The 22,686-nt window shown below is 47.7% G+C and overlaps 2 protein-coding genes across 3 annotated transcripts; one reads left to right on the top strand and one right to left on the bottom strand.

Annotated features, from left to right (window-relative positions):
- The first annotated feature begins 73 nt into the window (after positions 1 to 73).
- Positions 74 to 18,539, top strand: ift74 (intraflagellar transport 74). 2 transcript variants are annotated; one of them, XM_076283179.1, is made up of 20 exons: positions 74 to 174; positions 736 to 881; positions 1,057 to 1,192; positions 1,312 to 1,360; positions 1,470 to 1,568; positions 1,790 to 1,850; positions 1,985 to 2,044; positions 2,159 to 2,220; positions 6,796 to 6,934; positions 7,237 to 7,299; positions 7,653 to 7,796; positions 8,526 to 8,566; positions 8,700 to 8,779; positions 9,772 to 9,825; positions 9,930 to 10,027; positions 10,573 to 10,699; positions 14,808 to 14,971; positions 16,723 to 16,848; positions 17,784 to 17,844; positions 18,088 to 18,539. In XM_076283179.1, the coding sequence occupies exons 2-20, from the start codon at positions 762 to 764 to the stop codon at positions 18,201 to 18,203; spliced, it is 1,800 nt and encodes a 599-aa protein (XP_076139294.1). In that variant the 5' UTR covers positions 74 to 174; positions 736 to 761; the 3' UTR covers positions 18,204 to 18,539. The 2 variants fall into 2 exon arrangements, with proteins under 2 accessions (XP_076139294.1, XP_076139295.1); XM_076283180.1 differs by having other exon boundaries at positions 78 to 174; positions 760 to 881.
- Positions 2,956 to 5,250, bottom strand: LOC143123480 (leucine-rich repeat-containing protein 19-like). The gene is made up of 4 exons (XM_076284935.1): positions 5,179 to 5,250; positions 3,888 to 4,401; positions 3,490 to 3,651; positions 2,956 to 3,335 (listed from the first exon to the last, which is right to left on the bottom strand). The coding sequence occupies exons 1-4, from the start codon at positions 5,248 to 5,250 to the stop codon at positions 2,956 to 2,958; spliced, it is 1,128 nt and encodes a 375-aa protein (XP_076141050.1).
- Positions 18,540 to 22,686: the final 4,147 nt, after the last annotated feature.

Here is a 22,686-nt window from a genome sequence, read left to right as displayed (position 1 = left end):
ACTCGTGTGCTCCATCTGCTAGTTCCACGAGGGGGCACGAGATTGCGGTAAACCCTCAAAAGGTTGCTGAGCAACGAAACGAGGACAGGACGCAACGCAAGAAGCAAGCAAACTAGCGTTAGCAAAACATTGGGAGAGCTCTCAGCTAACGTAGGAGTACGCCGCATAATATAGGTAATGCAAAAGAGAGAAAATATTCACTTTTACATTTGTTCCTTTGTGGTGTCGTCCATATTTGTTCTCATGGGAGAGAGAGACATGCCTAAACGTGCTTATTAAGTGAAATGGCAAGCTAGAGCTAGCCTTTTGTTAGCCAGCAGCCAGCCCTCCTGCTAACTAAACGTTCCTGTAATTTATGGTCATTTGGATGTCTATAATTTTTAGCTAACATTAGTTAACATTACTGTTGTTACATTTAAACTTACGTTCGTTGACATTCTTACTAAACCATCGTTTAGAGACATACATTAACTGTTAATGTGTGTTTGATTGACAAACGATAACGTTAGTGTGTTGTTATTTTGTTTAACGTTAACTTAGTTAACAGAATAACGTTAACTTTAGTGATAACAAATGCTATCACTAACTTAGCTAGCTGATTTGGTCTGTGGATGTAACGTTATAACTAGCAAAAAGACAGCTGTTACTACTACGCATTGTGTCTGTTAATATTGACGATTGAAGTGAAGACGTTTCTACAGTCTAATAATCAATCAATGCCATTGCCATTTCTAGCTAACATTAGCCTACGTGATCTAGGAATGGCTAGCCAACGACCTCCATCCAGTAGACCGATGAGTCGTGGGTCTCTTGTACCAGGGGCAGGAAGACCACCAACAGCCATCAGACCACCACAGACAGCCGTCCGAGTTGGCACAGGGGTAAGTAAGCGTCATACATTTGTATGAACATATCGTGAAAACAGCCACCCTCCCCTACCTTCCAAACATTTCCACTACCTTCCATACATCTCCCCTATCTTCTCCGTGAGGTGTAGGCTGACGTGTCAGTGTGATGAGGATAGGATTCATCATTATAATGGTGATGTTCTGACAGATGGTTCCAGGGACCGGTCGTCCGGGGACACGAGGAGGTCCTATAGCCACCCCAGGTGTCCTATCAGCCCAAATAAAGGTGGCGGATCGGCCCGTGACACAACAGGGGCTCAGTGGGATGAAGACTGGAATGAAAGGTCAGTTTCTGATAAGTCACTGTTTTCTATTCATTCCTGGTGTTCTGCTATACAATTGCAGTGTGTAATGTAAAATCTCAGGGCATATGTTTGTATCTGAAATTGTTGATGTTCACCAGGTCCACAGAGACAAATTCTGGATAAATCATACTACCTTGGGTTACTTAGGTTAGTGGAACGGTGCTACTCTTTGTTACTTTTTCACGGATAACTTTATGAATCTAGAGTTGTTATTAATGTATTTATAATATATCTGTAACAAATTGAAATCCATCAGGAGTAAAATCAATGAACTCACTACAGAGTGCAGCAAATTGCAAAAAGAGATTGACACTTTCAACCAGGAGAACTCTGTTTACCTTTCATATGAGAAAAGGTAAGTGTTTTATTGATTATTTAGAAGTATCTCTTGAATTAAACAGCCTACAGTAAATCCTATGTCAAAACAAGTGTTAGTGTTATGTTCATATTTATTGATACAATTCTTGGTTGGAATGATGTTTTTTCTATCTACAAACCATTTTCAAAGTAGCAGTGGACATGCCATTGGGCTATGGGGCTTTCTACAGCAATATATTTTGCCATCTTTGTTTTTAGAGCTGAAGGGCTTGTGGGAGAGCTAAAAGATCTTCAGGGACAACTGGCAGATTACAATATGGTAATTTTGTGTTTGACCTTTAGAGATGGAAATTGTGACTGCTCAGATTTATTGAGAGTTGATCTTCAACTAAGTCTGAGTGCTGTATTCATTGCGTCTACAACTTGGAACATATTGTGTTTTGGGAATTCCAGCTTGTTGACAAACTGAACACCAATACAGAGATGGAAGAAGTTGTGAATGACTGCAACATGGTACGTTTTTTTAGTGTGTGTATTTTGTTGGCATGAACATAAATATGTAATCCATGCTAGTGTGTAGACACAGATGTGTCCAGTAGTAGTACTGATTGTCATTTTCTTTTTCAGTTGAGAGCCCAGAATGACAGAGAGGCCAAAAGCATGGATGTCATATTTACTGAGAGAAGAGAGTAAGTATTTTGAATGTCTTTTAAATGAGTTGCCTCAATATTCTTTTTTTATTTCTCTTCAGTGAAAAGACTGGTGGCTTATAATAGTCAGCCAAATGTAGGTGAATTTTCTGTTAAAAGTGCTCAATCAGATAGCAAATGTACTGTACAGTACACTCACAGTGTGTCCACTGCAGCTGTGACAAGCAGGCAGGGTTGCTTTACAACAGTAATCATTCATGTTGATCATTGAACATCAGCTTTTCCATGTGTCAGACTTTACCAAGGATTAAATTCAGTGAGTTCATCATACTTTGAAAACCTTCAAACACCAGAAAATGATCTTTCACATTTAGGTGTTCATCATCATAACCGTTGTTAGATGTTGATTTTAACTGGCACAGAACAGTACACTACAACAATCCCTCAACAACACACCAAGATAGATACCTCTTGTTTACATATGTAATAAGCATGAATGGTTGCAGTTATGGTTTTAGTTTAGTTACACTGCAGGATGAGTGGTTGTGAAACATAGCACAGAGGTCTCCACATGGCTTATTGTTCTATCAGGTCATAGGGCACCTGGATGTGTTCACAGAGGCTTCAAATCATAAACACAAATACATCCTCCTGGAATGAGAGCCCATCCCAATCACAGTCCTACATACTCATGCGATGTCTCACTTCTTCCTGGTGGGAGCCTCCTGCTGTCTCATTTCGCACGTCCAAATGAGATACATCCATCACAGTTCCTCAGGATTCGTTTTGGTCTTTGTAGTCCCCCGGCTCAATGTAGCGGTCCTCTATGAAGCCGTCCTCGTCCTCCATCTCCTCATCCGGCATCTCGCAGTCCAGTCCCTCGTCCAGCTCGTGGGCGCTGGTCTCGGTCTGCTCCGTCTCCAGGCTGAAGTTGGAGTAGCGGCCCGTGACCGATACGTGGGACCCCTCCTCCTCACGCAGGCGCTGGTGCCGGTAGTTGAAGATCAGCTTGTACCAGGAGGGTGACTTCACAGCACAAACGATGACCACTGACGTGATGAGGGCAATGACCACTACCCCAACGAGGAACTTCCAGGTGTTCCCAACCACCGGGAGTCCTCCACTACTGTTGGTGCCCTCACCTACATTAGAGTCTAGAGAGGAGACAAGAAACTAGTTTAGTTATTACAGTGTAAGAGCTGATGCTAGAGTTCTACACAGCTTTTTGCTACTGACCACTTTGAGATTGGATTTTTGCATAATTTACATACACACTGATGATGGCACTTCTTTATCTTTATTCTTTACCTTTACTTGAGAGACTGTCGTTGCTGCTTTTTGGTGGTATACTGCTCTGTGTGCTTGCCAGAATGGTGACTATGGGAGAAGATGTTTTTGATGATTCAGTAACACACAGGCTGTCGTCGAGGATGCTTTTGCCTGGTGGTGTTGCACATGTTGCTTGAGTACCTGTTCAAAATACGTATTCAAAAAGAATTTGAAAATCAAAAATCAACTGCATGACAACAAAACAATACCAAACGGTGTATAGACATGCAGTGTGCAGATAGTAGGTTCTTGCACTACACTTTTATGTCAGTAGATGTCAGCATCCTGCTGTTATCCAGCACTTGTAGCTGTCTGCTACATAGTGTAGCCTGTGGGTAGGACTGAGTCATGTGATCATACACTTCATCCACACTTACTTGTTAGTAAACCAGTGCTGTTGATCCATTTTACAAGGTCCACAAACTCGCAAGAGCAGTTCCAAGGATTGTCCTCCAAAGCCAACAGCTGTAATTTTTCTAGTGCTGGGAAAGTTTCCTTTGTCAGAGTGTTGAGTCTGTTGCCCTGCAGGTGAAGTCTCTCCAGGCTGGGCAACTTCACAAACAGAGGCAGGGACACTATGTGGTTGTGTGAAAGATCCAGCTCAGTCAGCGAGCCGGAAAGGGCGGTGTGCTCCAGTGCACTGAGGTTGTTGTGGGAGAGGTTGAGGGCCCTCAGTGCAGGGAGGCTGGGCAGCAGGGTATCAGGCAGGACACTGATGACATTGCTGCTGAGATCGAGTTCTGTCAGGTTCTTGTACTTACTCAGAAATTCCACGTCTGAAATGGACAGGCTTATGAAGCCTAAATGACTGATTATTAACTTGGTGACATTTAGAGGGATGTATTCCTCGGCGATGTTTTTCAATGTTTTGTTGGTGAAATCACCTACGACCTGAGAAGGCAATTAGTTTTCACTGTTTAAAGGACTAAACATTTAAGGTAATCCATATACTAGAGCAGATGTTGGAAAAGTCCCCTCAACAGTGTAGACCAAATAGCATTGGGTTATCAAACGAATATTTTTTAAATATGCCTCCGATATTTCATAATTTTAGTCACGCTATTGTTAGAAATGCCCTTACCTGTTATGAATGCCCCAGTCTAATCATCACAAGGGATGTAGAAACGATTTTTGCAAAGAATAATTGGGGGGGGGGGGGGGGGGGGGGTGCTGAAATACTGTATGTCCAACGACACTTACCTCTGTTTCAACGGTAAACGTTGCTACTCCTCCCATACACAGTAGTAGCAGTATGCACAAAGCCATGGTCCTGTCACAGAAAGGAAACAAACTTCAGCACTCGGCCACATCACAACTGCATCAGAGCCCAAGTGCACAGTAACATCCCCGTCAAGCCACGGAGAAGGTGTGTGGCACTGAGCTAGATGGATGGCAATCTTGATCGCTCTGGAAAGGTTAGAGTGCGCTCGACTCTCTGTACACTTTGGAAGGCGTTGTCAGCGGATCCACACTCCACAGAGTTGTTTTTTGCCGGCCAGAATTAAGAGAGAACCCCCCTCCACCCCACCCGCTCCGCCCTTGTAGGATAATGCATAACCCCTGCAGTAAAAGCACAGTCTTTTAAAGAACCGCACAAAGAGTGTCTTTGTGTGGGAGACCGCTGGTTTATGAGGCTTGCTCGCTGTCCTCCACCACTGCTGTGCTTACATGCCTTCTCCTCTCCGCTATATTTGTGTGGCTTGTTGTTGTTATCTCTGACCCGGTCACAAAGACACCCATGGTCTCCGCAAACTGGCAAGGAGCACAAAGTGCCACTGTCCCCCCCTCACCCCTCCTCTCCCCCTCATCCTCACAGGAGAGATGTTTTTCAGTCTGCCGGATTAGCGGACTGCTAGAGTCGAGGACAGACGTCTGTTTGATCTCTATGGAGTAAACAGGGAGCGATTGCCATACAGCTTGCTGTCAGTATGCACAAGGGCGTCGCGGCTTACAGAATCGGTGTCACATGTTTGCTGGAATCCCACCTTGCGTGTGACCACTGAAGGAGTGAATCAATACTCCTCTTGATTATGACGAGTGAGATAGGAAGTGTGTCGCCCTAAGTCACCTCTGTGAATGTGAAATAGCTGTGGAATCTGTACTGTACAGTGTCAAGGGAATCCACTGCAGTAAATTTTATCCTAAAGTTCTTGGAAACCTTATAATCATGTTGTCTGTTGCCGACTGAGCATTTTGTGAATAATCTTGTTAAATGAGATAAGATCTATTCAGAGTATTTACCTAAATTGAATTAACCATCATTGCTGCTAAAGATATCAGCATGGGATTTCACGGACCAAAATGCCAAACAGTGTCTGGCTCGTGATTTCATTTTGGTAGGTACAACTCTATCTATAGCAGCACAGCTGCTCTCGCACAGAAAAAGTTACGGAACAAAAGGAAACATCATTTACAGAGACATTATGAAATTAGAAGCAAAGAAAAGGAACAGGGCAAAGCTCAGGACACTGAATCTGTAAACCCAAACAGTATGCCTGCTCTCATTTAGCACTTGACAGTGGCTGTAGCAGAAACGGCTGTAGCATAATGAGGCGCTCCAGAGCCCTCTCCTGTAAGAGAGTATACTCGAGTAGTATGCTGCTCTTATTGCCAGTCCCCTTGTGAACATGCCATGGCACTGTTAAACTGTGTCGTTACACTCCTGAATCACATCTCTTCATACTACGCTCTGTTAATGAATACAGATTGGCTAATGTCTTAATAGCAAACTCGTACTCTTCACAAAACTGTGATTAGATTTAAACTACTAAATGTTTAAACATACATGTGCCTTACCTTGAGGAAGAGTATTTGCCTTGCTCAGGAATGTGTGACTGGAATGGGGCCTGTTAAGCACCTTTGGTCTCAGTAATAAAAAGAAAACCATGATGTTCTAGCTAAACATTGACCATGCAACGACTGCTTACTAGGTGAATTGTAAAAAAAATGCAGGACAAGATACTGTATTATTCATTTCTAGAGAATGTAACTTGAAACTTGTTTTTATCAGTGGATCCATGTGTGTACATATTTCAGACATTCATTGTTAATTTACGACTGTTTGGTCAGTGGCTCAGAAAAGATTCAAGGACGTATTAGTATTTAGCGTTATCATATTTGTTAGTTTTAAAGTTTTTTTTTTGCTTTATTTGGTGTTGGGATGTGTCCCAGATATTCCTGAATGTCTGTTTTTAATCCTTCCCTTAAAAAAGAACTGGTCTGCTGAGGGAGTCCTAAATACCTACACGGCTAAACAAATGAAGGAAAAATGTTGTTGGGTTCTAGGAAGGAGGACATGATCCGAGCAGTGGAGGAGGAGATTGAGAGGGCGAAACAGGCCGCCGAGGACATCATCAAAAAGATGTCGCCCGAAAAGCAAGCCAAGTATGCCGAGATGAAAGCCAACAACGAAGAACTGCTGCAGGTGAGCGGCTTCATATATTCATCTGATAAAGATGAGGTGAACGATCCTGGATGACGAAAAGTAGTCCCACTATCGCTCTGTCCTATGGGGAAATGTTCTTGCTGTCTTTGACCCGTGAGTGTCCTCAGGAACACATACAGCCAGCTGAATGCCAGCAGGTCACTTCTGTCACCTCACACGTAGCTACTGATTTATGATGGAGATAGACAATCATTGGCCTCAGCAGGCATAGAGGACATGCTGACAGGTTGCATGACAGCCTTAAACTCCTTTACTGGACTCTCTTTGATGTGTTTTCTCAGGAACTTGACGCTCGTCAGGAGGAGCTGGATGCCCTCATCACACGGAAGGAGATGTTTGAAGCCGTGAGTCCAGAGCCCAGATTTCTTATCACTGACCCCGAACCCTGTGACCTTCCCCACCAACACTACCACAGGCGGTGCACCCTGAAAGCCTATGCAGTCTGAAATCAAAGGCCTATTTCACCTAAAACCCATTGAATGCACTGTCACAGACCTTCTCCCTTCATGGCCCAAAGTACAAAGAAAACTGTTGTGTTGCTCTCTCTGAACAGTTTATTTATTTATCTCTCACCCCACCCACTCACTTCTTTGCCTTTTGTCTGTCTGTTCCAATGATTGCCCTCCTGGTATGTTTCCTGTCCTGTCTAACTGACTGCCTGTCTGTCTGTCTGTTTGATGTGGTCCTCTCTCCACAGGAGATGGCGCACTCCCAGGTGAAGCAGGAGGCTGTGCTGCTGTACGAGCGTCTGCAGGAGCTGGAGCTGCGGCGCGACGCCATGCTGGCCGAGGACAAGAGCGTGGGCTCCCCGCAGGAGGAGCGCGAGAGGCTGCTCAAGCAGGTGACCCATGCCCTGAGGGGGTCTCCGTCACTATTGGGCCCTCTGGAGCCAACGTGTCGTGGCCTAGAAAGACGAGGTCTGCAACGTGTCTGCAGCCTTCCCAAAGCATTTCCCATGTCTCTCACTGAGCCCGATGCTGGTGAGAAAATGATACGAGAGAATAGAGGACGCACACAAAAAGGCAGCATTTAGATTCTACATTTACATTTTTTTCATTTAGCAGATGCCTTTAACCAAAGCGACCTTCAAAAATGAGGAATAACATTCAAGCTGCAATGCAGACTGTAGACTCCTCTCCAATACTCGAGACTCCTCGAGGAATCTGTTCTGTTCCCACCTGCCTGAGTTCAGGCCTTGTCCAGTCGGTGCGGACCAGTGGTGATGAAAACATTCTGGCCGTGACCTCTGGCTGTGGTTATTTCAGGGCTTATTTCAGGGTATATTTTATTATTTCATTTGCCCTTTTGCCAATGGGAAGGCTGTACCCACACGGGTGCTAACAGGGAACCGCAGTGGTTTTATTATTTTCCGCAGTCATGACTCTGCTGTTGGCTGCCAGCAGTTATCTGTCACAGGACCAGAGATAAAGGCTCTATTCATGGCCGGCCTCAGAAAAACCATACGGCAATATTAACCTCTGAAGACTCATTTTGTGTCTCTGTGTGTGTGTGTGTGTGGAGAAACTTCATATGAGTATTGTCCTTTTGACTTGGGCGTGTTCCTCCACAGGTGAAAGAAGATAATCAGGAAATAGCAAGTATGGAGCGACAGTAAGTATGACGTGATATGCAAGCCTTACATTCTGGGTTGTAAAGTCATGGCGTTCACTCAAATGCACGTGTAGAATAGAGAAATGGCAAAGCCCTTGTTCAGCCCGCATCAGTGAGCGTAACCTTTCCTCAGGTTGACAGAAATGCGGGAGAAGATCAGCCAGGTCACCGAGGAGATGCGTCAGCTGGACAACGACTTGGAGGAGAGCCAAGGTGAGGCAGAGGTAGAACACGGCTTGTCCTAAGCGGCGGAATGGGAGGAGGCCCCCCCGGTTTATCGGGCGGAGGTGTCACATGGGACGTCAGAGATTAGGAGGAGTAGTGGTGGAGGTGCAGGGAGAGGTGGGGGTCGGGAATTGGCTGCGGTCAGGCATCTTCCCCCACGTAAGACTAGGGTGGGGGGTGCTTTCAGAGGGTTGAAGCTGTACCTTTTTAGAAAATAATTTTTTTTTTACTGCGACTAGCAGGCCATAAATCCAAGCGAGTTTGGACGGTGTCCAGAAAGAAGTTCCTCCCGCTGGCCTTCACGTCCTCCCTGGGGTCTGGGGGGCTCCTGCCTGGAAGCGGCTCTTTGAGTGGCCACTCCTGGCCGGGGACGCTGGAAGTGCGGCACGCACACCGCTGAGGAACAATAGAGTTGACAGGGAGGGCCTCACCAGGGCGGGTGGAGGGCCTGAGGGGAAAGTTTGGCTCAGGTGACATTAAAACAGCGTAGGTTCTATGATAAGACGAGTACAATAACACAGTCAGCCCGCGGTGTAGTGAAAAGCATACACGACGAGCTGTGGGAGTGCTGGACTTCTAAGCAGAGAGGGCTGATTCTCAAGGTGTTCTGTGTGTTCTCTCATCACCCCTGTATCTCTTTTGCTTTGCCATCCTCTCGTACTTCATGGGCAGATGGTAAGACACAGCAGTAGGGCTTGGATCACCTCTATCATCCAGTATACTCCCTTACTACCCCCTTGTCTGTAACCTTCAGTGTGTCAAGAATGTGCTGTATGTAATTAGAAAGTGTATGACATTAGAAAGTGTTTAAGATCTGTGGCCTAAGCGCAGTGATAGTTGATATAGTTGTTGTATCATACCATTGCATAGTGATGGTCTAGTAGATACAGTAACTCTTCTTTGGTTTAGCAAAGCCATAGCAGGCAGAGAAGGAGCGAATGCAACCTGTCCACCTCCATAAACCGGCTTTGTTCTGACAGGGGAGCGAAGCCAGAAGTACAAGGAGCTGAAGAAGAAAGAGGAGACCATGAACAGTCAGTGGACTACCTTCATTTTCTGCATGTGTTAGACTAGTGTGTGATGAGTCGCACGCCCTGCCAGTGCGCTAACGGCGCTAACGGCTCTGGCTGTGTCTCAGGTTTCCTGGAGACGTACGACGAAGTCAAAGCCCAGGAGCTGGAGCGCCATCAGCAGACCCAGGCCAGCATCACAGCTCTTCTAGAACATTCTAGCAGAGTGAGTAATAACAACAGAAACTCTACGATACCACAGAACTCAAGACCAGTTTATATATTTTCTTAGCTGAGCATGTTGCACGTTGACATGTTTATAGTCTTGGCATTTCTGATGAGTTTTAGTTTCAATCAAGCTCCCAAAACAACTACTTGAGGCTGTCGTTTTTGGCTGTAGTTGGTTTTGGCAACTGCCTACCCTAATTTGTGTTTCTCAAATGTGAACTAAATGGATGGGGACAAGGGATTATAGGTTTACGCTGATTGATAATGCTGGTTAAAATGATCTCTTATTAGTCAGTGTTTCACAATATACACTTCCTACGGTTTCCCATGATGGACTCAGCCAAACCCCAAAGTACATGCTAAAAGCCATGTCATGATAAGAAGTCAGTCATGTTATGGCTGAAAAGCCCCTGGATGAGCCTCTCTCTCTCTCTCTCTCTCTCTCTCTCTCTCGCTCTCTCTCGCTCTCTCTGTGTCTCTGTCTCTGTCTCTCTCTCTCTCTGTCTCTCTCTCTCTGTCTCTGTCTCTCTCTCTCTGTTGCAGAACATGACGCGCCTGCGGCAGATCTCCTCTGTGACTGCTCACGAGCTGCGCTCCATGCAGGAGGACCTCAGCTTCAAGGAGACCGAGATGCACAAGTCCGAGAGCACGGCCAAAGGCCTGTCCTCAGGTGAGACTCACACAACCTCACATACTCTGCACATTGCACTGCGCAGTGTCATAGCCGTAAATAGTCGCATGCCGTAATAACAGTACAGTGCAACTGTGTCAGTTTATATTCTATTGCCTATATTCTTTGGCTATCACTATTATGTTTGATGACCCATATTTTTTTGCATTTTTAAAAAAGTAAAGTAAACTAGTCTAATGGTGTGCTTACGCATGTGTACAGTATGTAGGTTGATGTGTACTATACTGAGTGGGGTGTGACAGTAGTGGTAGGCAGTATGTTGCCAAAGCACTGTCAATTGCACTGTCAATTGCTCAAACACCATGTTGTTTGGCTCTGCTGGAGTACTGCTCCTTGATCAGTTTTCACTGGGACTCACAAAGGGAATTTATTTCTGATTATACAAGACTACTGGCTGTGCTCGGCACACAGCAGCAGACGTTCCATTTCAGTTACAACAGCACTGCCACTTAGAGTAACTTAGAGCTAATGTCATAGCAGCTGAAGTAGCCCCATTAGCTTTACAACACTGATACAGACTTAGAATTGGAGGCTGTCCTGGGCCAATAGGACCTGATTATACTCCATATCCAAATTAGTGGGAGTGTTTAGTCTACTGCTTGATGGCTGAATGTTGTTCATCACCTTTTGTAATCAGCCAGGCAATTTGACATGGGAAGACTGATTGAGAAAGCTAAAAAGGAAGTTGTGTGGAGGAGTCTTTAATTTTGTTCTGTGGAAAGCCCCATTTCCCCACTCCCACTACTTTTGACTGAAGTCAGAAGGCTTGAGGAACTCACCTCGATGATGAAATGCAGTGTGGTCACTGTAGTCACTTTAGTAATGAGTGATGGGCATTCAGTGATCAGGTCCCTTGGAACCATTCTACAGGCACATCCACATTATTCAGTTATAATTTGAAAAGTTAATGATCTAAAAAGTTAATAAGCTAAAATGATCCTCGTCCATACAAGTGTATGGAACCCCGCATCTGAAACTGTCTGTTTCCATATATTACACTTAGAAAACTCACATTTCATGACCATTTGACCGCTCAAATGATAGATTGCTTCCTGCAGGCCACTGCAGCATTGCAGCATTGTATAATGCTGAATTGAACTGTACAACAGCTGCCAGCAAAGACTGCAAGGTAGCCAAAGCTTGCAATTACTGTAGTTATCCATGTTGGTAGTGTCGATTTCATGGACAATCACACAGCTTATTTGTCAGAGTTTTGTTCCGGGAAAGGGTCCTAAAGTGTCCTTCCGAGAAGACTAATGTAGATGAGAGACGTAATTGTAACAAAAGTGTTGCGGATTGATGGTCTTGGCTCGTGTGACTGCCTGTGCTACCGTTACTGCTAAACAAAGGACCAGTGGCACCTCATCACCAGAGCTTGACGAGCCTCAGGTGGTGGCATACCTGGGCCAGCCCCCCGTTGAGCTCTACTACTCTACAGTCCGACTCTGTCCCGGCCCCTATTTCCTGACCCCCTCCCCATTCCCTCACACTGCTATCAAATGAGCTGCTGAAGCTGAGCCAAGAGGCCTTCCTTCCTTTGTGTTGGGCCCCCCCCCCCCCCCACGTCCCCCAGACCCCTCTCCCCTCCCCCCGGCCCCCCGAAAAACCATCTCTTATCTCATCAGGGCCACAGCCGAAAGCCAGCCTTCCGCCGTCCGACTATTCTGAGCTGGGGGTCGGCATTGTTCGGTTTCACTTATTTATTTGTATTAGCAGCAGCGGACCTTTTCACAGCACCGTAACAAAAAATCAAGAGAAGCAAATCGATGCCCAGTGGTGGGGTTTGCTTTGAAGGCCTCTATGTGTGACCGAGAGGTCTTTCAGCCTCTGTGTGGGTGCGAGGTATGTTAGAGGAAGTTTTAGCACCAGGGAGCAGTGGAGAGGTACACCGAGGTGAAGTACACAGTATTAATAAACAGACGATTATCTGCTCTACACAATTGGGCCTCCACAACGTCCCTGTATAAATATTATTAGGAACCAAAGCCAAGACATTCATCCCCAAGGGGTTGGAAGGCTGTAGAAATCCTTGGGGTGGGGTGGGGTGTGTTTGTGGGGGCTGTAGCAGTTTGTGTGTACTTGAGGATGTGGGTGTGTGTGTGGGTGTGTATGCTGGTTTTGGGAGTGCTAGCAGTGGTGGGTGTGTGTGTATGTGTTATTGAAGGATTACAGCAAGGGGTGGATGTGTGTGTGGTGTGTGTGTGTCTGGTTTTGGGAGTGAAGTGGAGGGAGTTGTGTGTGTGTGTGTGTGTGTGTGTGGTTGAGGGATTATAGACAAGGGCTGTACATGTACATGTGTGTGTGAGGGTGGCGGGGGGGGAGTTCTGCGGCTGGCGAGAAAGGCTAACCCCAGGAGGAAGCGGCAGAGAATGCACAGAAGTGCTGATGGGGCACTTTGTGAGTCTTTCGCCGCTCCGAGTGCAGCGGCCTCTCCAAACAGTGTGGCCGGCCGGCCGCGTATCAGGAGGAACCGGCCCACTTCCTCTTCCTGCCCCAAGAGTAGCAGGGGCAACAGAACTCGGCCTCAGAGGGGGGTGGAGTGTGTGTGTGTGTGTGTGTCTGTGTGTGAGAGAGTGTGAGTGTGTGTTATTTTTTGGGTGGAGAGGTTGGGTAGGGGGGACTCAATAGATTAATAACCTGAGACAGACGGACTGTAAGGATGTGTTAAGATGCCATTGCCACAGAGCATAGGGACGAGAGAAGCTTTGGTTTTGCAATCAGCACACTTGGGTGGGGGTTGGGTAAAGGGGCTTGAGGGTTTCTCCATCAGTTCTGCGTGGGGTCTGTTACCAGTTGAGAGGGGATTGCAGCAGGTCTTGCGGTCATTGAGAATAAACAGAGGAAACCAGCCTCACAGTGGGCCTGTCTTCTCCTGATCCGCCAGTTTTTGCATTCCTCTTATGGGAGGCTGACCGCCCAGTATTTAACCATCGATTGTGTTGATATTTGCCAGAAAGGATTGAATGAGACCTCCATAGACTTGGCTGAGACGGGCGCTGGAGGATCAGTTTAATACGGTTTGTGCAACGCACCAAAAAGAATACAGCCATAAAAAGAATTACGATTATGAAGTGTAACTAAATGAAAACTGAAGTATCCGATGGAACGCTGAATCCCGTATCCTCACCGCTGGGGCTCTTCCAGCTGTTACCGGCTCTGCGTTGGATCCGTCCCTGGTGCTCGGCGAGGGCCACGGAATGATGAGTCCGGAGACGCCCATGTGGGTCTCGTGTTCTGGTCCGGAGGGTTGAGGTTCTGGTCACAGAGGTGGGTTGGGTGTCGGGTCTCTCACCATACGTTAATAACGTGGCCACCGTCCAGGCGCTTGACTCGCGTCTCTGCTGGGCTTTGTCTCCTCTTCTCCTTATTTGCACAAAAATGCAGACGTCCTCCAAGGTCTATTAAGCTCCAACGTCTCGGAGAAACGAAGTCTCGGCCCCTACCGAATCGAATGTCGAAAAAGCAAATAGTAGCCCACCTAGGTCATTCCCTGTCAGCAAAATTTTTATTTGAAATGGCAAAACCAAACGGCCTGTTTTTTTATTTGAAAGGCTGCGAAAAACAAGTCTCCAGCCTTGTTGAAGTTTAGGACCGAGGTGGCTCAGGTGAAGAGAGCTTTGGTCCTGCGGCTTGAGTTGGACCTCTCAGCACTGTCTGGTGCGTCTCCCTGAACCCATGCCTTCCCCCACGGGTCTGAGATTGATGGCACAATAATGTGGGGAATGGGCCCAGGGGTCAATGGAGCAGAGGTGCTGAAAAGCAGCAGTTTTTCTCACGTGTGTAATGAGTTTGAATGTGCCCCGGAGTGTGTATGTTAACTAGGTGTGTGATTATGATGATTTCCCTGCACGCTATCCAAGGGGGTGTTAACATACTGTATATGTGCTGCTGTGCCCATCTGTGTGTGTGTGTGCGTGTGTGTGTGTGTGTGTGTGTGGGGGGGGGGTTGATGTGTATGTGTGTGTGTGTGTGTGTGTGCATACGTGTGTGTGTGTGTGCATATATGTGTGTGTGTGTGTGTGTTTCTTTTTACATTTTCGTGTGTGTGTGCATATATATGTATGTGTGGGTGTGTGCTTCTCCACAGAGAACCAGCATCTTCAGCAGGACCTGCAGAAGGTGGAGCAGCTGGAGGGGAAGATCTTGTCGGAGATGGAGAGCCTGAGGGAGCGCATCCAGCACATGACCGAGGGCCTGCAGACCTACAGCAACCTGGACGCCCTTAAGGCCGCCGGAGAGGACAAGAAGAAGGTGAGGCTCCGGCAGCGTCCAGCTGTCCTCGGTCTCTCGTTCTGGGGGTTAGGGGCTGATGGTCCAGGCCAGGGAGTTGTTGTGGGCTATTTAGTCAGTCTAAACACTCTGTCCACATCTGAGCACTGTAGTTATTTGTGTATGTGTTTGTTGAGTTGTTGAGGTGTGGATGGACAAGACTTGGTCCGCCCGCCTGGCGCTTTCATCTGTGGGCAGGCAAGTTTCATCGAGTTTGCGTAGAACAACACGGGCTCATTAGCGCTTGTAGCCGTGCACTCATCCACGTTTTTGCACACACACACACACACACACACACACACACACACACACACGCACACACACGTAAACACATCACAGATATGAAGATAACATCAAGGCTTTCACATTTTCACACCTCTCAAAAAAAAAAAAAACCTTTGGCTGCGTCCGGAAAGCCTGTGGCACCATCTGCTCCGGGAGATTTGGGGCCAGTCGAAGACGGCCACCAGATAAAAACTCCCACTCCGGGAGATTTGGGGCCAGTGGAAGACGGCCACCAGATAAAAGCTCCCACTCCGCTGCTCTGGAGCTCCCGTTCCATGTGCGGCCACAGGAAGAATATTCATTTGTCAGCCTCCGTTTTCCTCTGTCTTGCGGGACAGGCGCCCTGACAGACGTATCCGACGTGTTCCCGCTTCCCAGGCTGCCTCTCCAGCAGCAGACTGCGGCGGAGTGTAAACAACGATAGGCCGAGGCAGCCCACGGCAACGTTTCCATAGGAACTGGTGTGTGTGTGTGTGTGTGTGTGTATATGGAATATATGTGCGTGGGTTTGTTTGTGCCTGTTTATGTGTGTTAGTGTGTTTATGCTTGTGTGTGTGTGTGTGTGTGTGTGTGTGTGTGTGTTATATATATGTGTGTGGGTGTGTTGGTTTGGTTGTGCATGCGTGTGTTTATGCGTGTTAGTGTGTTTATGCTTTTGTGTGTGTGTGTGTGTGTGTGTGTGTGTGAGAGTGGCCAGGAGGAAGAGGACATAAAAGCATCCCTTCACTTTACCAGAAAAATTACTTGTAGGGGGGTCTAGAAATGGGACTGGGGGTGAGTGGGTTTCAGGGGCCTTTTTTCTACAACAGGATGCAGGTTTCTCTGCAGTGTTTGACACCAGGAAGACATGTTTCTTCCACTGAGGAGCTTCTGACTTACCCCCCCAGGGGAGTGGGCTGCTCCTAGGGCCACTCTGGATCTTATGAGTCTTAACACACACACTCACACACACACACAAACACACACACACACACACACACACACACACACACACACACACACACACGTGTGGCCGTGCAGATGCACTTGCAGGAAACAGTCGTCTCCTACCGGCTTAAATTTATCAGTGTCATGCATAATTTCTTTGTTGTAGGGGTGGGATAAACAATGAGGGAAGTCTTATGATTAGAAAGTGAATAAAAAGATTACGGCAAAACAATGGAATGTGAAGAGATTGAACATGAATTGTTTGTTTATCGAGAATATGACAAATGTCATCCGATCTGCGTACTTGGCCTTCCCACCCACTTCCCACACCCCTGTAAAATAAAATAATCTACTCAAAATGCTTTGCTGATATAACATGGAATTGTATTGCCAAAGCAGTCATTACGTACAGGATAAGAAATCAGACCATATACTGTATAACATACACATACATCATATATGTATACATCAACAGATACAAAAAATCTCTGAAAATCTCTTTCTCTGTTTCCATCTCTCAGAGGCTGCAGGAGGAGAAAGTTTCCCTCTCCACGCGTAAGGACGCCTTCAAAAAGGATATGGCAAAGATGAACCAGGAGTACGAGACTCTGAAGACCCAGCTTCAAGAGAACGAGACTCATTCTCAGGTGACCCCCAGCGCCCATCATTCACCCACACAATTCCACACTCACCCACACACCCCCACAGTTCCACCCTCACCCCCACGGTTCCACATGCGTCCCCACAGTTCCACCCTCACCCCCACAGTTCCACATGCGTCCCCACAGTTCCACCCTCACCCCCACAGTTCCACATGCGTCCCCACAGTTCCACTCTCACCCCCACAGTTCCCCACAGTTCCACATGCGTCCCCACAGTATCACCCTCACCCCCACAGTTCCACATGCGTCCCCACAGTATCACCCTCACCCCCACAGTTCCACATGCGTCCCCACAGTATCACCCTCACCCCCACAGTTCCACATGCGTCCCCACAGTTCCACCCCCCACAGTTCCACATTCCCTCTGCTCCAATTCACGCTCCCTCTACTGGTGTCCTCACAAGCGTCCTGTGAGTGCATAACACCGCATAACTTATCACGGGGAGTTGAATACAACAAATCTCTCTGTACATGGAGGTTAAAAAGTTTAGTTCTTGACTGGACAAACAGGACCCTGACGCCACATCGGCGGGGTCTTGTGTCGTCCTGAAGGGATTCATCTTTCAGAAGCTTCAGTAGAGGGTGTGGGTTCATGTGAGCTAAAGGGGGATCGCGCTGACGATCTTGGCAAGAACAGAAGCCTCTATCAGCCAAAGGAAGCCATTTCTGTGCAGGACAGCAGATTCTCTCCGTGCTGAGACAGAGACTGGATGGAGCTGACCCCAGATAACCCCCGCAGGGGTCACAGGGTCATCTGACGTGACTGAGACGCCCACTGTCTCCAGCGGCAATCCCAGATGACCTGCGTTTGGTGATGAGCGATGATGATGGAGTTGTTTAGGGGCCGTAGTTGCTTTTTCAGGCGTGCGCATTTGGAATTGATCTCATTTCTACTGTACTGTGTGCTTCTTTCGTTGCAGCTCACTAACCTGGAGAGGAAATGGCAACACCATGAACAGAACAACTTTGTCATGAAAGAGTGTATCCTTTTTTCAACATTCAAGATAGCATCACAAAAGCACAAAACCAAACACTAGAACACACACGTGGACCTTGAAAGTAGCAGCTGTGCAAAGTGAGTCTCAATGTAGTGTCAGTAACTCTGTTGAAGACGGTAGAGTGTAGACTAGGGCTTCCCTGTGCATGCACATGTCTCTGAGGAACAGTGGTAATCTGTGTCATGATTCAGAACTCAATCTGCCTTAACTCACCTCCTGCCTCCAGTCATTGCTTCCAAAGGCCTGGAGAGTGACTACCGTCCTGTGGTGAAGACAGTCACCAAGCAGCTGAGTGACTACAACAGGATCCTCGTCGAGGCCCTGCAGGGCAGCCGCAGCTGAGCCGAGAACCCCCCCCCCCCCCCCCCTACTTCCTGTCTCTGACAGCAGCCATTACGGCTCCGCCAGTCTGTCCCCCGGACACTTCCTGTGAGAGACGAGGCCGGCACTTAATTACCATTCTGCTCCACATTTAGAATAATCCGCCACGTGAAGCTGCATCAGAGGTCTTCTACATGCATGCGTAGCGCATAGTCCATACACTATGGTGTCACTGGTGTCATAACTTGTCAAACTATTATACAAAAAAAAAAACATTACTATAAAGTATGACGTTTCATTTTATATATCCAAAAAGTGTAAATATATGAATGTCATATTGTAGAATTTTATATTTATATGAGATTATTGATTTAATAAACATTTTCCTGAGAGAATGCCTGTGATTTTATGACCGTTATATTTGATGTGATGGATGTGATCATGGGAAGGATATGGTGATGATAAAGACTTTAGGCTTTAGTGATACTGCACAGAGATGGGGAAGAACAGGATCCAGGTCTTGCTTCATCTCTGGCTCCGCAACATTTAAGGGATTAAGTGTGCTATGGGAAATGTGGTCTGCAAGAAATGCAGTTGGAGTCAATCAGTCATATTTTGTTGTCTCTCACTCTCTCTCTTTCTTTTGCTCTCTCTGTCACTGTGTGTGTGTTTGTGTGTGTGTGTGTGTGTTTGTGTGTGTGTATGTGTGTGCCCAATGTGTGTGGGGCATACTGCTGTTAAGCAGTGTGATCCGGAATGGTAGCAGGGGTTAATGGTAGCCAGGAACTGGGCCTGCTGATAACACTATTGTTTTAATGCAATTGGTTTCCGCCGAGCACTATCACAGTAGGAGGCCCGGTGTTTCCCAACCAGTGCGGCCTCGTGCCCTGCCCAACTCTGGTAAGTTAACGTGTGTGTGTGCGTGTGTGTGTGTGCGTGTGTGTGTGTGTGTTCTGGTGTTGGGCAACCTTCTGAATTAAATGCATGTGAAATTGCCATTGAAAATCATTGAATGTTATGCACAATTAGAGGTTATTTGTCATCGTTCAAAACCCATTGCTGAGACAAGTTGCCATTCTCACTCCGAGGGCTGTTAATGGCAACAACACGGCCCGGTATGTGACACCCAGTGCATGACTGTCCTTTGGAGCGTGATTCCGGGAGTATGGGCGGATGAAGAGAAAGGAGAACCCAGGAGGAGGAGACGAGTAAAATGTGAATGAGATGGAGGAAGGGACAGAGGGGCGCTCAGTGAGTGAGTCAGTGTGGAAAACTTTGTTTGTGGACGTATGAGAAAAGGAAAAGTAAAGATAAAGAACAATTGTCCACGAGGAGATGGGGGTTGGGTGCCTTGTGTGTTTGTCCTGAGTCGGGATGAGGTGGGGGGGGGGGAATTCCACCACAGGATAATAGGCCCCGTGCAATCGGGGCCGACCGGCCCAACAGACAACTGGCAAACCCCCAGTAGCCCACACACTGGCTTCCTCTACAACTGTCCTTAAATTACTCAGAAGCAGAGAAAATAAACCAATTGTTCCTCAATTTTCCCCCTCGTACACAAGCCAGTGTTTTGTCTCGCATCTAACAATGCCCCCTCAAAGTGTGCGATGACTTGTGCTAACCCGGAACCAGAGCAGGAATAACAAACCGCTCGGATTTATTAAAGTAATGAGATCATCGCTTTTGTCGCAGAGGGGGCGCATTCTTCTGTCCTGGGAGGTCAAAATAACACATAGAACTTAAACTGCGTGTGTGAGTGAACCCAAGTCAAGTCACAGCATAGTCCCAGCGTGTTTGTTCTGCGGAGAAACCCGACTAATTGGCCCCATTGTGTATCTAGCCGAATATTGACCAGCTGCGCTCTGGAGTAAGTGCTCTGGGAAAGGAGGCATAACCCCCAGTTCCAACCTCCAGGCTCCAGACTTCAGCCCACGAACCCACCCCTTTCCCCGGGCTAAACCACAGGACTTCAGCAGGGACTAAGCCTCTTGCTTGACAGCCCGCATCAATTAGTGCGGAGAGAGCGAGTGCTCTGCGGCCGATGCCAGGAGGTTTAGGGCTCCCCGGTGACCCTAACGCTGCCGTAACACCCTCTGGCCGCCTCACTGGCCCACCGCCGCACCCCACTGCGCTGGAACGGGGGTGAGTCGATGAGAAGTGTGTGTAGTAGACAGAGCTTCTGCACACACACACACTTACAGAGTTTGTCTTTTTCCTCTTGCCCCCCACCCCTCCCCTCCACACTCCCTTCCTTCTCTCGGTCCCACTTAGCTACTGGTCAGCAAGTCCACACCCCTTTAAGAACAATAGTCTCACACCCATGCAGAGTTTATGGACATCATCCCACAACGGCTCCCTCACAAACGGACTCACGCTCTGGGCACTCACACTTGGCATACGCCAGCCATCCCCTTTCTCTCTCTCTCTCTCTCTCTGGCTGTGAACCACTTCAGGGTGGGAGTCCAGGAAAGGAGGAACTCTACCCAACTTCTCCACAAGGCCAGTGAAAGAGTTACAGCTCCCTGTGCACTTCGGGGGAGAACGAAAGAGAAGAGAGAGGTGGAGGGAGAGAGGGAGAGGGAGAGAGATAGAGAGGGCCGTGACCCCTTCACTGAGCCCAGTGAATGGGATGATCTCTATCTTTTCCCCTTCACTGTGGCATCTACCCTTTCACTCTCCCTCCCACACTCTCTCACTTTTTTTTCTTTTTCTCTCTCCTTCTCTCCTAAGCCTCTTTCGCAAGAGCCACCACCAGCTACAAAAGAGGCCCTCTATCAGCCTGCCTGAAGTTTCACAACATCATGCCTCGACAGTAGTGCGGGAGTGGCTCACTGTTGTTAACCCCCTCCGCTATAGGGATGTGAGCGTGGCGGGAAAAGATGGCCGCCGTCCTGTCAGGGTGTTGGGTATCGGGGTGAATGAATGGCTGCGCCGCCTCACTGTTTCCACAGCTGCTGCCTTCCTTCGCCCTGTGCGAGCAGAGGAAGAAACACAGGCCTCTGTCAAAACAAAAGTCCTCAAACCTGTTCCTCTCGCCCGAGTCAAGAGGGCCATGAGAATATTTTTCCTACGCTGCAATTGTGAATGCTCCCAAACTGTGCCTGGGGCCAGTCATCGATATAAATGGCCGTTCTCACCGAGCCACGGGTGGCGTGGAATGAGAGTCCCTGCTGGGAAGGAATGTTTGTCCCACGCATGTTAATCTGCAGTGTGTGTGTGTGTGTGTGTGTGTGCTTCGGTTATCTTGGCCATTTTAGAGGAAACGGACTGGAGGGGAAAAAGTAAAACAGACCAGGAACAGTGCAGAGGTCCAGGCTGCTTTGTCTTAACTCTGGACAGGATCTCTTTTCCTCTGACCATGATGGAAGCCTGGGCAAAAAGATCATGGTGTGGCAGCACCTGTGTTAGCACCAGCTGAGGGTCCCTGCACTAGCTGATAAGACCCCCCCAGCTTCCCACCAACCTCCCCCTTGACTTGCTAAAGGGTACAAGCATTTCCTGACCCAGTTTCTGTGTGTCTCCTCACGTTACATCACTCCTCCGACCCCTGGGTCCAACCTTCAGCCGTCCGGCCACCCCAGAGCACGGGCTTGTGCAAGATGGAGGTCAGACAGGGGAGTGTAATTCACGCACAGCGCAAACTCCTCCTTTGTAACAACCTCCATCGAACACACACTCTCTTGACACTCCCCCCTCTTCTCCCCCTCTCACACCTGTTTAACGGGGGAAAATGTGTGTGTGATTTATTGCCCCTGGGCTTTCAGAAAACCCACATCTTTTCCATATGGTCTCTCATCTACTCTGGAGTCCAAGGAGGAGACTCTGGATGAAGTTTTTGGGGAGTGCACTCTTCACATTTCTTTCTTCTTTATTCCGCGAGGCGTCTGTAGCTGTTTAGCAGAGCACCACCACCCAGCACTCCCTCCTCATTTGCGGGTAGCTTCTGGCACGTGGTGGGTCCAACGTGAGATGGAAGGGCGGGCGAGTGACCAGAGGGGCCGAGGCTCAGAGGCCTCCCTACCAGGTCTCCCTCCCACCGGGGGGAGGCGCTCCGAAACGTAAAACAGAGCGCCAGATTGGCAGCTCGCTGCTTGAAGAAACACGGGCGTCTTGTAATGCAAGTCAAATAACCCGTAACCTAGGTTACACATCAAACTGTCAGGAGAATATCCATGCCTCTGGCAACGGAGTGAATAATTCAAACTTTCACAAACACGAGCATTTGGAGGACATAAGTGGGGAGAAGGGTCCACGGGGAGACTAAAACGTAAATTAAACTATTTAGAGACGCACTTTCACACCAGCAGTGGAAAAAACATGGAAACATGGAGAGAGCATTCCAGAAGAAACGTAATAACGCTATTAAAAGTATAGTTATTGTAGGCCTATGGTGACAGCTGAGCTGGTGTGAACAAGGGAAGAAAGTGCAAAATGTAAATAACATAATGTCATGGGTTTCAAAATGATATAATATGGATCATTTCATAGCCTGCAGTTGTGACAT

This window comes from Alosa pseudoharengus, unplaced genomic scaffold (genome assembly GCF_046254945.1).
Source record: "Alosa pseudoharengus isolate Yale_2024_CS ecotype anadromous, Long Island Sound unplaced genomic scaffold, YU_APseudo_1.1 YU_APseudo_1.1_scf_14, whole genome shotgun sequence".
Lineage (NCBI taxonomy): Eukaryota > Metazoa > Chordata > Actinopteri > Clupeiformes > Clupeidae > Alosa > Alosa pseudoharengus.
Note: the sequence above shows the minus strand (reverse complement) of the source record. Positions and strands in the feature narration are given on the sequence as shown.